The sequence below is a fragment of the Vipera berus genome (assembly GCF_964194415.1).
Source record: "Vipera berus genome assembly, chromosome: 1".
NCBI lineage: Eukaryota > Metazoa > Chordata > Lepidosauria > Squamata > Viperidae > Vipera > Vipera berus.
The window spans coordinates 330959621-330974086 of NC_138202.1; the positions used below are offsets into that span (position 1 = coordinate 330959621).

The window sequence follows — 14466 nt, forward strand, 5'->3', positions numbered from 1 at the left end:
GGTCCAGTTTCGTGAAGATCTTAGCCTCCCGGAGTCGGTCCAAGAGCTCGGGGATGAGGGGCAGCGGGTAGCGGTTACGCACCGTGATGGCATTGAGTTTCCGGTAGTCACAGCAAAGTCGTAACTCGCCCGACTTCTTTTTGACGAAGAGCACGGGCGCAGACACTGGCGAGGACGAGGGCCGGATGAATCCACGAGCCAAGTTCTTTGTCAGGAAGTCCCGCAATGCAGCCAACTCGGGCTCCGACATGGAGTACAAACGCCCCACTGGGAGAGGCGCATCAGGGACTAGGTCAATGGAGCAGTCGTAGGGCCTGTGCGGGGGTAATTGGTCCGCCTCTGACTCACTGAACACGTCAGCAAAGTCGGACAGTTCGGGAGGCAAGGAAACCCCTGGGGAACCCTCCACCTGGCCGGCACAGATATGGCGGGTGTGGTCCACGCACTGCAAACTTGGGAAGGTGACCAAGTTCTGAGACCAATAGATCTGTGGATCATGCGCCCGGAGCCACGCCAGTCCCAAGACCACGGGGAAGTGCAGATCCGAAGTGACGTAAAACTGAATGGCCTCCACATGGGTACTGATGGCCATACACACGGGTTGCGTGGCGGCCGTGATAGGCCCGGACAGGAGCACTCGACCATCGATGGTCTCCACAAGCATGGGCGGATCCACCGGACACTGGGGAACAGCCCATTTGGCCACAAAGGCCGAATCCATAAAGTTAGTGGTAGCCCCAGAGTCAATTAAGGCATGGACCGGAATCCCCTCTGGCTTGCCAGGAAGGATCAGTCGTGCCTCCAAAATCAAATGCCGTGGAGGTTCACAGGCACCGTCGGAACGGCGTCGCTCGGCGTGATCGTTGTGGGTCGCCCGATCTTTCACACCGTCTAGATCGGGCTCGGGCCGTTTCCCGATAGCAAAGCAGGGGACTTTCTCGGGGCAGGCTTGGTCACTGACGCCCGCTGACGCTTCTTCGGGCAAGAAGCAGCCAAATGTCCAGGGTCCCCACAGTAAAAACACAACCCCTCCGATCGTCGTCTGTCCATTTCCGTCACCGATAGACGGGACCTGGCGGCACCCAGCTCCATTGGCTCCTCCCTCTGGACTGGGGGCTCACGCACAACAGGGGCGGCAGGGGTCTGTGGGGTGGCACGGCGACTCTTACGCTGCTGCAGCCGGGCATCGATCCGCAGACAAAGATGGATCAGCCCATTCAGGTCTGAGGGAATGTCCACGCGGGCCAGCTCATCCAACATCTCCTCTGACAAGCCATCCTGAAAGGCATCCACGAGCGCAGCCTCATTCCAGGCGGAATCCTGGCTAAGCAGCCGGAAATCGCTGATATAGGCCTGTAGGGGGCGCTGACCCTGCCTCAAAGCTTTCAGACGTCGGGTGGCGGTCTGCGCCTTAATCGGGTCCTCGTACATGAGGCACATATGGTCACAAAACCCCCCAAAGTTATCCAACAAAGGGCTAGGCTGTGCCAACAGAGGCGTGCCCCAACGAGCTGCATCTCCCGACAGAAGGCTCAACACGAATCCCACCTTATCTCGGTCAGTGGGGAAATCAGCTGCTCTCACGCTGATATAAAGCTGGCATTGTCCCAGGAAGGCAGGAAACAGTTCTGGTTTACCAGCAAATTTATCCGGCATAGCTATCTGACATTTCCTCCTGGGTGGGGGGGCAGCATGTACCTGAGCCTGCAGTTGTGCCACCTGAGTGGCCAGCAAGGTGAGTTGCTGGTTGAGCTGGGCATTCTCGGCAAGAAGCTGCTCCATCGTAGTATTAAGGGGTGGGTGGCTGAAAGCAAACTGTTCTGAACCAGCCCTCTTCTCGCAACCCCTAATTAAAAGAAGAGTCTGGAAAGCGTCCAAGGCTAAAAGGCTTCTGCCAAGATTTAATTACGCAGTTAACAAAAACACAAGAGCTTGTCTTCTCAAGCGGAAAAGTTGCTTTCAGCAACCAGCCCCTCCCCAAACACTTCTTTTATAGAGAGCTCAGGGCGTGGTCTCCCTGTGCCTCCTCCCGAGGAGTCCCATAGTCTTTCTTTGTTTGTCCCTGCTCGTCTGCCTCCTGCGTCGGGCGTCCTTGAACAGGGCCAGCTGTGGGTCATCATCCTCCGCACTCTCGGGCTCACACAGCTGAGAAGAGGTCCCCGGCTGAGGACTCTGCAAAGCCTCCAAATCATCATCAGCCGGTTCGTTTCCCTCCTCCCCCACATCTGAGTCCTCCGATACATCGGACCCGGCTGTCGGACCCACAGGCTGGCCCTGAGTCACAACACAGACATTGTGCACACATAGAAAGGATCAGGGCGTGTGTAAGGTATGATCAAGAAAGTAAAGATGGCAGCCACCATAGTTCAATCAAAGCTCCAACTGGTTCACTTAGATATTTGCATCTGCCATATTGACTTTTTTATCACACTCTGAGATACTCTTGGTAAGGCCCTTTCATATGCCAACAAACTGCTAATCTGACATTGGCACCTCACCCCACCCTTGTGTGTCCCCATGATAATACAGTGTTCCAAGTTATTTTGGAAAAACAAGCTGACAACTTTACAAGTTGACTGGCTCCACCTCTGCTCATTCTTCTGGGTGGATAAAGGGGCTACTGCTTGGTAGGAACTCGAGCCTTGTTCTGCCACTTGCATTTTCTACCTCTTACCCTAAAATTCTCAACTGACCAGAGATGCAGGTTAGCTACTTCCATAGCAGTGGTTGGCTTCACTGGCTCCACTCCCTCCCTCCGAAAACACCCCTCCCCCGCCGTTTCCCTTGCTGCAAATACAACCTGTTAAGCAACCAGAATGAATTAGGAGAACTCCTGCAACAGCCAGTGCTGTCCCAATCACCCTCCCAAGTTCCAATATGGTTGTGGGCACCCTTCATACTAACTCTGGACAACACTGAGTTTGCTAGAAGTACTTTTATTCTCAAGTACACACTGGGCAAGGTATTGGCAGGTCTCCCAGGTGCACATCTGCCTGCCTCCCATATTCACCAACACATGGGTTATGTGGGATCTCCTTATGAGCCCCCACAAACCACAGATGACCAGACAGGGGCATGACTCTGGCAGTCTGCCACATATCACCACCACAAAATGTGCCTCAGTACCAAAATGGCCAGTTTGGAATTGGCAGAAAAACAATAAACATATTTGTTTGCCATATTGATAAACTGGATTAGGACATTGGAAGGCAAACAACACAACTGATATACAAAGAGAAAAGCAAAATATAAGGTCCAAACAATTGGGAATGAAATAGGGAAGAGGCCAAATGGTAGCTGGTTTTAACTTTAGCGCTTTTAACTTGCTTAAATACAAGGCAACATCCTCACTTTGGAGGTTCCAATGAATAGAGGCCATCCCAAGAAGGCCTCTCAGCTGCCCCCCACCCCACCTCATAAGCCTGGCAGAATGTGGAGGTCAACCTTTAGGTGTTCATGCTGGCCAGACAGATTCTATCTTGGTAGGGAATTGCCCGATAAAACTGGGTGAAGCCACTTTCAGATGATAGCTCATACTTTGAATTGGGTCCAGAAGCCTGCCAGCAGCAGACACATGAAGTGTAGGATGGATGAAATTCGGCTCTAACAGTCGCCCTTTGACGAACATTGCTGCTGCCGCTTGAACCGGCTGTGCCTTCTCAGTCATCCTCAAAGGCTGCTTGAATGTAGAGCACATTCAAGCAGTCTAATTGTGCGGTGATCAGGGCATGAGTTGCCATCACTGAAGCATCCTGGTCAAGGTAGAATCATAACTGGCATAGCAGCTGAAGCTGAGCAACACTGCCATGTCCCCAAAGCCATGACTTTCCTTAGAGGAGTTTCTCATCAACTGAGAAATGGCAAAACCTTGTGGGAGGAATGCTATCCTAACAAGGACAACCAATATTCAGCTTTGGCAGGGCTTAGCCGGAGCTTATTTCATCCCTGCCAGATCCTAAGCACCCCCAGGAAACAATTCAGGACTTCCAATGCTTCAGCTCAGGCAATAGGATGGCAAGAATGGATACCATGCAGAGTTTACACGTCTTGTTCCTTGAAATTTCTGCAGTTGTGTTGGGCCCAACTCTCCACCAGCATGGACACTAGAACGGAAAAAGAAGACTGGTTTGTCTAAACGACGAGATTCAGGTTGAGGGACGATGGTTGTTAGTTTTGCGAAACATTATCTCCCAAAACCTTCGTCATAGATTTACGAATCAGTAGCTGACCCACAAGAAGAGGAAAAGAGCCGAGAAGACAACGGAAGTCTGCAAGTGGACCGCTGTTATACCAGGCCTCACCAGCGGAGGGCGCTGTTGCTTCTGTATCGTGGCGAGTGCTCCTCCCTCCCTATATAGGAGACCGAGAGAGGAGGCGGTGGTTGAATGCAGGTGTTGCGTGCGTTGAAGGCGGTCAATGCATGCAGAGCTCATGCTGGCGGTGGGCATGAAGGAGACGTGCGGGTAAGGGGGGGGGGCGGAGACTTACCACGTCACCTCACGAAAGGGCAGCCTGGGAGGCGCTGGGCTCTTCTTCGCTTGAGGAAAGCGAGGTGGACGCGTGTGACCCGCTGCGGTCGCTGCTGACGCTTTCTCCCCTTCCCACGCTCAGCTCAGAATTTCCATTGGCTTTATGGAAACCTAACTCACTCTAGAGCTCTTTGGATAAATGCGACCGCTAGAAGCAAAACCGTAAAAACCCGAGGCATGTTTCTTGGGGGATAAGGCAGTGAAAAAGTGTTGTACTCCAAATGTATTGCACGGCAGCCCCATCATCCCCAATGCGCGTGGAAATTTGGGGAGGTTGGCGTACTTTGAATGGCTTTAGTATCAGTTGGCAAGGACTCATACACACGCGCAGAAATATACCGAAGAGAGACCGAAGAAAAAGTATCTTGCATTTCGTTTTCTTTTGAGATCCCTGTGGTTTATCTTCTCCTCCCCCCTCCCCGTACTTTGTGTCTGAAAGCAAGCATCCACACTTACACCCTCAAGCTAATTCTTATGTCTGATGCAGTAGATGTTAGTCCATTAAAATTATGGCGAAGTATAGTAAGTAAAAGTTTCAAGGTACTGAAAACTGTTATGCCTTTTTTTTAAACAGAGAACTAGGTTGCCCAATTTCTGCAGTTTTTTTTAGAAATGGAGCTAGGAAGTCTCAGTATATCTACCCTTTCCTGTTACTCCAGGATGCCCTGTAGTTAGCTTGTGTCACTGCTCCCCCTCCCCAGCTGTTGATGAGCATACTTATTCTACACCTGCAGAGAATGAGATAGTCGGCCCTAAAGTGGTACATACATTGAATCATTTCTGCCAAGTTATTACATTTTTGAAAGGCCATTTTTTCAGAGGTTCCCAATATAAGGCAGGTGAATGCATTGTCCCCTTTCTTGGTTATTCTACATTTAATTTGGGGTATGTAGTTAGGCTCCTGGGTATAGAGAGTGGCCCTGTTTACTATGGAACATTATGATCCATCGTAATTCATTATTGTCACTTATCCCCTCTGGGGCTGTTTGCTTGCTTCTCTGGTAGCAAGGTAACCCTGGTCAAGCATTAGATTTCCTGAAGGACAGTGTTAACAATAAAAGGTGAAGAGGAAAGTTGAGATAGCTTCCTGTTCTGTTCTAGGATGAGTGTTTTACTTGCTAGATTAGCAACTAAAAATAAGGTAGTATCCGTCAGAGGACTCAACATGATTAGGTACATGGCCAAAGTCAGTGAATGTGTTGACTTGTTTACCCTTTTGTAGTTAAGTAATGTGCTGTAGATTTTGGAGGGGGAAAACCATCTCTGGTGAAGGATGAAACAAGAATTCTTTTGGGCATAGTCCACTCCTTTTGCCACCTTGTTCTTTACTGTGCGACCTCAGATGTTTTACTTGAAATTGAGTCCCATTTATTTAGGTTGGGTTTAGATTACTGAGACCTGTGGCTGCAATTCCAACCTTGTAACCAATGACCTCCCCTGTAGATGTTTTTTGGTCTCTGGTTTTATAATACGTTTTCCAACCTAGTTGGTTTCCTCATGATTTAATCCTAGACGGGTTGGTTTTAAGCTCTCCTTACATACAATATAGATCCCTTTACCCCCACAGATGTTTAACTATTAGATAGTTGATAGCAATCAGGTGCACAATATCAAGGGAGAAAAGATACAATCTTGTTTTCCTCTTATTTCTCCTGGTCATTAACATTATTGTTGCATTCTGACTTAAGTTCTTTCTCATGAACCCAAACCTCAATTCAATGGTCTTATCCAGGGGTCTTCAAACTCGGCCCTTTTATGACTCATGGACTTCAACTCCCAGAATTCTTCAGCCAGCATGCCTGGCTGAAGAATTCTGGGAGTTGAAATCCATGAGTCATAAAAGGGCCGAATTTGAAGACCCCTGGTCTTATCAGGGAATGTGTCTATAATGTAGGACAGTCTTCCTCAATCTGAGCACTCTCCAGATGTATGGAATCTAGCTAATAGAATTCCTCAGGAGGTGTGGCCATTGCTGAGAATTTTGGGGGATTGAGCATCTGGAGGATGTCAGGAAGGTTAATATAGATACATGGCTAGGCCAAGAAATTATTCATGAACAAGGGGAAGACATTGACACTGGAAGGGAGAGAGATTATGGAATTCCTTTCCAAAATTATTTATTTTATTTATTTTAATTTAATATTTATATGTAAGCAGGGGTGAGTTCCTGAGTCAATAATTGCTTTGCCTTCCATAATAATCCAGATAGGTCATAGGCCATCTTGGTCATTTTTTGGAAAGGAAGGGTGGGACTTCTTTTGAAAGTGCCTTCTGGTATATCTTGTTGCTGCCCAAATCTTTGTTGTGCTCAGTTTCACTGCTGGAGAAGAGATTGCTTGGTTGTAGAGCATTTGCTTTCCACATAGAAGAGCCTGGGTCTTCTCTCTATCCACTAGTCAAAAGGGATTAGGGATCAGATAATGCGACAGATTTGTGTCCCTGAAACCTACTGCCACAATCAATAGTATTAAGTTAGGCAAACAATTTCCCTTCCCTATATGAAAGCATTTCTGCTCTCTGATTATTTGAGATTAACAATAGATAAAAGGTGGAGTAAACTATTGGTTGATCAGTGTGATTTACAGCAAAAATTTCAGAGTGATGTTTGACAGATGAACAGTTGGAAGAACGAAATTGTGCTGCTGAAATTTTAAAATAGCTAAAAAGAAAATAAGAAATTCCTGATGGTTTGAAGGGATTATGAACTCTATTCTGGGAATTTCTTGGTTTGGGAAATGAATTGAGTGTGTCTGTTTCACCTTGTTTGATACAGTTCAGGATTGTAGTGAGGAAGAAATCTGTTCATTGCTGCTGCTTAATTTTAAAATCCAATGTCTCAAATATAACACACACACACACACACACACACACACACACACACACACACACCAAGAGCCCTTAGAAAATTCTGCATACCGTATTTCATCATAATTCCATTCACTGTAGGCTCTTGGCTGGTGAAGAACCATATGGATACCACAACATTCAAAAGTTGCCCACTCCTGTCCTAATCACACAGGAATATGATTTAGGATGCTTAAATAAAAGACAAAAAAGCAACTAACTAGAATTTTGAAATGGAGATTATCAGTAGATAATGATGTTGGAAAGTAATGCTAATGTTCCCTCTATAAGCATGACTGTTACTTATGAATGAATATGTGAAAATATTGTACAGTAAAATAGAAAGAAGTTGGTTATGGGGATGAGGGTCTGCTTCAGACATTCCTGTATTTGCAGTGATCTGTTTCATACAGTAATGTGCCAAACTCTAGGAGGGGCAACTATCTACTTAGCACTTCAGTCATTCTTAGATGTTGTATTTTCTATAATTATTTGATTCTGAGTCAAACATATCAAAATATTTTAAAAACTACATTGAAAGTTATTAGTTTAATTTATATTTATAATACAATGAAAAAATGGGTGGGATCCTTATTAGTGAACACAATGCAAAACTTACAAATCATTTTATATTTGTAAAAGGCATGCAAAAGTGGACTTACAAATAAATGTACTGCAATAATCAAGCCAGGATAGACTGATCTTTAACTGTGTATCTACGCACTAAAGTCTGTAATACTAGGAAAACTGTTAAGAAGATATACATTTCTAAAATTTCAACTAACAGCAAAGCGATGCTGCTTTCTGTGTAAAAACCTATCCTTTTTTTGCCTTAAGATGCAAGCTATCTTGAAAATTGAATTGATATTAGTAGAAACCTTAGTTTTTAATATTATGGAAACTTGCCTTTGCTTGAACTGTAGAATTTCACTTCAGATATGAGACCATTTCCTATAATAGCTTTTTTTCCTGCAAATTCTGGACTTTAAATAAGATAAATTACTTCATATGCAATGGGGATGTGAAGAAAGGAGTTGGTTGTGATGGAGAAAAATAAACTCCTTAGTCTTGATTTATGTAAATTTTCTGTACAGAAAGTTTTTGGAGAACCAGCTGGAAAGGCACTACGGAATTACTTCTCCCATTAGTTTGGCACCACCAAGGGAAATAGATTATATCTATTCACAGAAATTGATTGAAGCCCTGAAGCCTTTTGGTGTATTTGAAGAGGAAGAAGAGCTGAATTGCAGGTAAAAGGGAGTACATGTAGTAACTAATGGTCTTAAGTGAACATTTTCTAATAAAATAATAAATAAATTACCAAAGTCCTAATAGTGAGTTTCTCTTGGTGGAATTACAATAGGATAAACCCCTTGGCACCAATTTTTAGCACTACTTTTAAATGTTTTGTTTATGTTAAATATTTCATCACTGCAGGTTAGCTGTTCTTGACAAACTAAATAACTTGGTTAAAGACTGGATTGCAGAAGTTGCTGAAAGTAAGGTAAGAGGCCTGTCAAAGCTTGACTCCTCCAGACTATTTATCTTGTTTTCAGCTAGAATTCTGTTGGGAGTAATAGAGATTTAGCTGTTATATGAGAGACGTTTGCTGTCAAGCTATAGGTACCCTGCCATATATCAGAAGACTAATTGTTCCCTCCATGGAGCTCTTCATCTCCCACTTTCCCTTCCTTCCTGCCAGCCCTATTTTGGTGGCAATTGGGATAATCTTTGAAGCCACAAGACTTGCAGCAAATGATACTTGATTGCTCTGGAAAGCTCATGACCTATCATAGTTGTTAAATCATTGATAGAGTCAAACTTTAACAAAAGCTCTCTTTGCAAAATTTCCTTTCCAAGGTGGAGGCAGGCAAGGCTGAGGACAAGATGTCAACTTACTTGAGTTTTTTTAGTTAGCGAGTGTTTGCTCAAAGATTGGTGAATAAGCTACAATTGACTTGGCACACAGAATGCATTAAATCATAAGTTATGGCTTGAAAATTTCACTGGCTGAAATTACAAAACATAAAACTGAGCAAACTACAGTACATTATAGCTAAGCATAATGCCAGAATATGCCAGTCTGTTGTATAATTTCCATAAATGCACTCAGAGTGGTTCATAGCAGTTGATAAATTGGTTTACAGTTAAGTAGATATGCTATAAGTGGGGAAAAGAAGGAAAAAGATTAAGCAAATTTAAAAAATACTAGTTGCATAAGAAAGTTCTGGGAAGAGGAAACAGCTTTAGTTAAGACTATTGCCATCTTACCACTGACGGCAAAACATGGGAATAATGACTATAATTGAAATACTTCTGGAATAGGAGGATTGATGAAAATGTTAAAAAATTGTTAAAAAATTGAAGAGAGTGGAAACACTGTTGTACCTCTGTGTGTGCACATGTTAAATATAATTGTATACATTATTGGAATCACTTATTTTTTCAAAGTAAAACTTCTTCCTACTTTCCTGTAGAACTTGCCATCTTCAATCTCATCCAGAGCTGGTGGCAAAATATTCACTTTTGGTTCCTATCGTCTTGGAGTCCACACCAAAGGTAAGATCTACCAGATACATTGGACTGCAGCTGTTTACTTAATTTGCAGCTGGCATGGATAGACTATCTGATTGGGAAAGGCTGTTATAAACAGTCTTGAACTGTGAACATATTCATCTTGATCAACTAATTGTTATGACTGTTTTTCGGTAGGTGCTGACATAGATGCGCTTTGTGTAGCCCCTAGACACATAGAAAGATCAGACTTCTTCCAGTCATTTTTTGAAAAGTTAAAAATCCAAAATGGCATCAGAAATCTGAGAGTAAGTCCCTTTGTCTTTCTTTAACCATCTCGGTTGTGCATGTCATTCACTTGATGGTTGGGCAGCACTGTGTGAAAATGGTTTATTAACAAGCCTTGAGAGGTTCAGAAAGGCTGCACTGAAGTGATACAAAATTGGTAAACATGTTTTATTTTGTATTAATTGAAGTTTAGATTCGTTCAGGTTTATGCCCCAAATTAATATTTCTCAACTTTCTTCCCTGCTAGCTGGAAAATTCTGGGAGTTTGAAGTCCACTTATCTTAAAGTTGTACATTTTAAAAACACCGCTCTAAATGTCCCCCCCCCTCTGGGAAAACATTTAGATCTGGGAGCTCTTCTGGGTCTTGGAGGGACATATAATGAAGGCAGCAAAGGCAGACAGTCAATTTAAAATAAGTCATTAGTATGTTTATTTCCTATTTATTCATTTTCTTTCTATTGCATCAACAATTACAACTTTGAATTATGGGATGCACACAGGAGGTCTGCCACAATATGAAAGCTTTATTTCTTATCCCCTCTTGTTTCCTTAGCTTTGGGAAGATCCCAAGTGCAGAAGCCCTGATGTATGAGTAAGAGAAGGAAAAATATTGCTTTATCTAAGCTATTTTACAGAAAGGCTGCCTATATTTGTCAGTTAAGTTTTTTTTGAAGATGAATTTGTCAGGATTATTTTTTTTGAAGATCCAGAGATACTGGGCCATTCAAGAGTAGTTAATAATAAGGGTAGTTAATTAATAAGGGGTGACCTGATAGCAGTGTTCCAATATTTGAGGGCTGCCACAAAGAAGAGGGGGGAAAACATATTCTCCAAAGCACCTGAAGGCAGGACAAGAAGCAACCTAGAACTAAGGAGAAATTTCCTGACAGTGAGAACAATTAATCAGTGGAACCACTTGCCTCCAGAGGTTATGGGTGCACCAACACTAGAAGTTTTTAAGAAGAGATTGGACAACCATTTGTCTGAAATGATGTTGGGTTTCCTGCTTGAGCAGAGTGTTGGACTAGAAGACCTCCAAGGTCCCTTCCAACTCTTATTCTATTATTCTGTTAATTGTTAGAATTAGGCTTTCTTACACCTTGTCTGGGATGTAGAACCTAGGATTATTATAAACTTTTATAATCTGAACCCTGATATGGGGTACTGGTATAACTTAAATTTTGTTTTAGTAAAAACAAACTTGCTATTTTAAAAGTATGTGATAGATTCTCCTTTTTATTGAGTTATTTAAAGGTTATGTCTTTGGGGACACTGAGATGTCTGAGCCCTCTATTTTACTTTAGGAAAAGTTACATTGTGATTGCGTTGCATATCTTCATTCTGGAAGTAGTGAAATAATTCAAAACTACTTCAAGAATATGTTTTTCATTCCCTCCTACAGGCAGTAGAAGATGCATATGTACCAGTAATAAAGTTTGAATTTGATGGTATTGAGGTAAATATAGTTTTTGTCCTTATCAGTGGTGGGATTCAGCCAGTTCCCACCACTTCAGCAGAACCAGTAGCTAATTTTTGGTTGCCCAGGCCCAGAATGGACTTCTGGAAGGGGCATCCACACAGAGAACTGGTTGTTCACATATTTGAATCCCACCACTGCCTATTATGTACTGTAGACAGCTTCTGCTTGAAATTTGAATTTGATGATACCGGTTGTCCTTTTTAAGAGCGGAACTTGTTCTTAAAGTGATGTTTGGATAAGTAGACAGGTGCCTATATATATTTTCTCCAAGTGTGAATGAAGAGATGTAATAAACAGCTGAAATTAGGAATGGTTTGGCACTTAGCTTGTGCACTGAAGTAACAGAATTTTGCCAGATACGCCTGGGAGCAAATTTGGACTAGGTTTCCATTGGTCTTCATAGTGACATAATTGCTAGCATAAAAAAAATTCAGCTAACGTTTATCTTTCCTGGTGAGTAATCAAAAAGAAAAGCATTGGAAAATAAACAATACTAATAATACAATAAAGTGGCAAGCAAATGAAAAATAGCTCTCATTGGAAATTGGAAATAAGGCATTTCTGTGTCAATATATAAAAAAGTGATTTGCATTTATTAAACACATTTATTAAAAGACACTTGTATACTGTAACATATATGTAAATTAAAGGAAGATATATACAAGATCATATGTCATGTTAGCAGACTGAGAAGCAAACTTTTAAACACCTTACTAATGAAAATACTGAAATAGAGAAGATATTTACTAATTCACACAGCCTTGGGTTCAGCTAATAAATCTTGAGGATATGGGGAATATAGAAGTAGGTCCTGCAAAAATGAAGTCTGACTATACTAAGTGTAATGAGCATGCAGCAGTTTGTCATGGTGGCTGACATTATGCAGCTTTTTTTTTACAGTTCCAGAAGAGTTGTGTATGAATTGCAAGATTGATTCAGTACAGTATTACACAGGCTATGTGTATTGAATTTTGTGAGATGTTTCTTCTACCTTCTGAGCAGGATACATAGATCAAACCAGAATGTCTGCTACTTGGTAGCACATTGTTAGAGTTACTGCTGAGATACCATTTTCATTTCTTACATTTTAGATTGATCTTGTCTTTGCAAGACTACCCCTGCCAAGCCTTTCAGATAGCCTGGACCTTAGGGATGATGCACATTTGAGAAGCCTTGATATCAGATGCATTCGGAGTTTAAATGGTAATTTAAAAGCTTTCCGTAGTCTGGTATCTTCATGCAGTTTTATAACTTGGCTTGAGGATTCAGGCTAAGAATAACTGTCTTGTCTTCTCAAAACAGAAAAAGTGGCTGGATGGTGATGTTCAAATGTGTGCATTATCGTGTGATAATCGATGGAATGGATCCATCCATTAATTTCCATTCATAAGCAATGGATGGAAACTGAGAGAAGCAACCTAGAACTAAGGAGAAATTTCCTGACAGTTAGAACAATTAATCAGTGGAATGACTTGGCTCCAGAAGCTGTGAATGCTCCAACACTGGAAGTTTTTAAGAAGAGACTGGACAACTATTATCTGTATAGGGTTTCCTGCTTGAGCAGGAAGTTGGATTTAGAAGGCCTCCAAGGTCGCTTCCAACTCTGTTATTCTGTTATAATTCTTAAAGCTTACTGTACGCATGGTTGCATGAATCTTCAACTTCTGAAATTCAGTTTGCTTAAAACATGATTGAATTCTCATACACAGGTGTAAATAGCATGTAACACTTTTCAGCATTCAAAAAAAATGCTTCAGTTCTTGCAAAAAATAGTTTTGCAACAAAAGTTCTTCCAAAACCTGAGGCGCTGTCACAGAGAAGAGGGGGTTGACCTATTTTCCAAAGCACCTGAGAGCAGGACAAGAAGCAATGGGTGGAAAACATTAAAAAGAGCTCCAACCTAGAATTAAGAGAAATCTCCTGCAGTGAGAACAATTAATCAGTGGAACGGCTTGCCTCCAGAAGTTGTGGATGCTCCATTCCTAGAGGTTTTCAAAAAGACATTGGACAACCATTTGGTCAGAATGATATAGGATATCCTGCTCCAGCAGGAGGTTGAAGTAAAAGACTTTCAATGTCCCTCCCAATCCTATTATTCTATATTCTAAAATCCTATTGGATAAGTTAGGAAGATCATAGTGTTATTGTTGACACGATATGACCAGATTAACACAAAGACAAATTCTACCAGATCTTCACCAATATTAGAAAATCATAAACAAAACTAGGCATTGGTTTTTAATATTGTTGTCCCAATCCTGCACTGGGCCAATTGCTCAGTGTACCCACACTCAGTGTACCCACTGAATACACGTAGGTGGAAATTTTAAAGAATCTTTATTCTGCTGAAGAAAATGACACAGGATCATCTGTCTCAAAGCCTCTCAAATGTCTTCTGGTGAGGTTTAACCAGCATTTACCACAAGTTACAGCATGCATATGTCACAGGGTCACAAGATATTTTTTCCATGTTCCTTTAAAGTAAATCCTGTATTTTTAACATTTCAGCATTGCACATATGCATAATACAATACTCAACAAAGTTACATAAGTTAACTAATGCTACATGTTCCCTACCACAACTTTTCCAGCAAACTTCTCTTTTCAACATTCATATTTAGCCATAATATTTGCAACTCTCTCCTGTTTGCCTTTTGCCTTATCCCATAATATACTTGGGGTTACAGTTTAGCAAGCTAAATATTCTTAGGATTTTATTGAGCTTTTATCAAAACTTTATTGGGAATTTGGGGTTTTCTCTTTTAATATTCCTGTTCTTAAAACAATTTGGCCATCTGCTGATAGAAATA

The 14466-nt window shown here is 42.1% G+C and overlaps 1 protein-coding gene across 1 annotated transcript in view; it reads left to right on the plus strand.

Annotated features, from left to right (window-relative positions):
- Positions 1 to 4416: 4416 nt before the first annotated feature.
- PAPOLG (poly(A) polymerase gamma) overlaps positions 4417 to 14466 on the plus strand; it is a gene marked incomplete at both ends in the record, with an annotated part of 31044 nt that continues 20994 nt past the window's right edge. The window contains 7 exons of the mRNA XM_081313646.1: positions 4417 to 4463; positions 8468 to 8623; positions 8811 to 8877; positions 9851 to 9932; positions 10086 to 10195; positions 11579 to 11632; positions 12748 to 12859. Of these exons, the coding sequence (XP_081169772.1) occupies positions 4417 to 4463; positions 8468 to 8623; positions 8811 to 8877; positions 9851 to 9932; positions 10086 to 10195; positions 11579 to 11632; positions 12748 to 12859 (628 nt within the window). The remainder of the gene's footprint in view (positions 4464 to 8467; positions 8624 to 8810; positions 8878 to 9850; positions 9933 to 10085; positions 10196 to 11578; positions 11633 to 12747; positions 12860 to 14466) is intronic.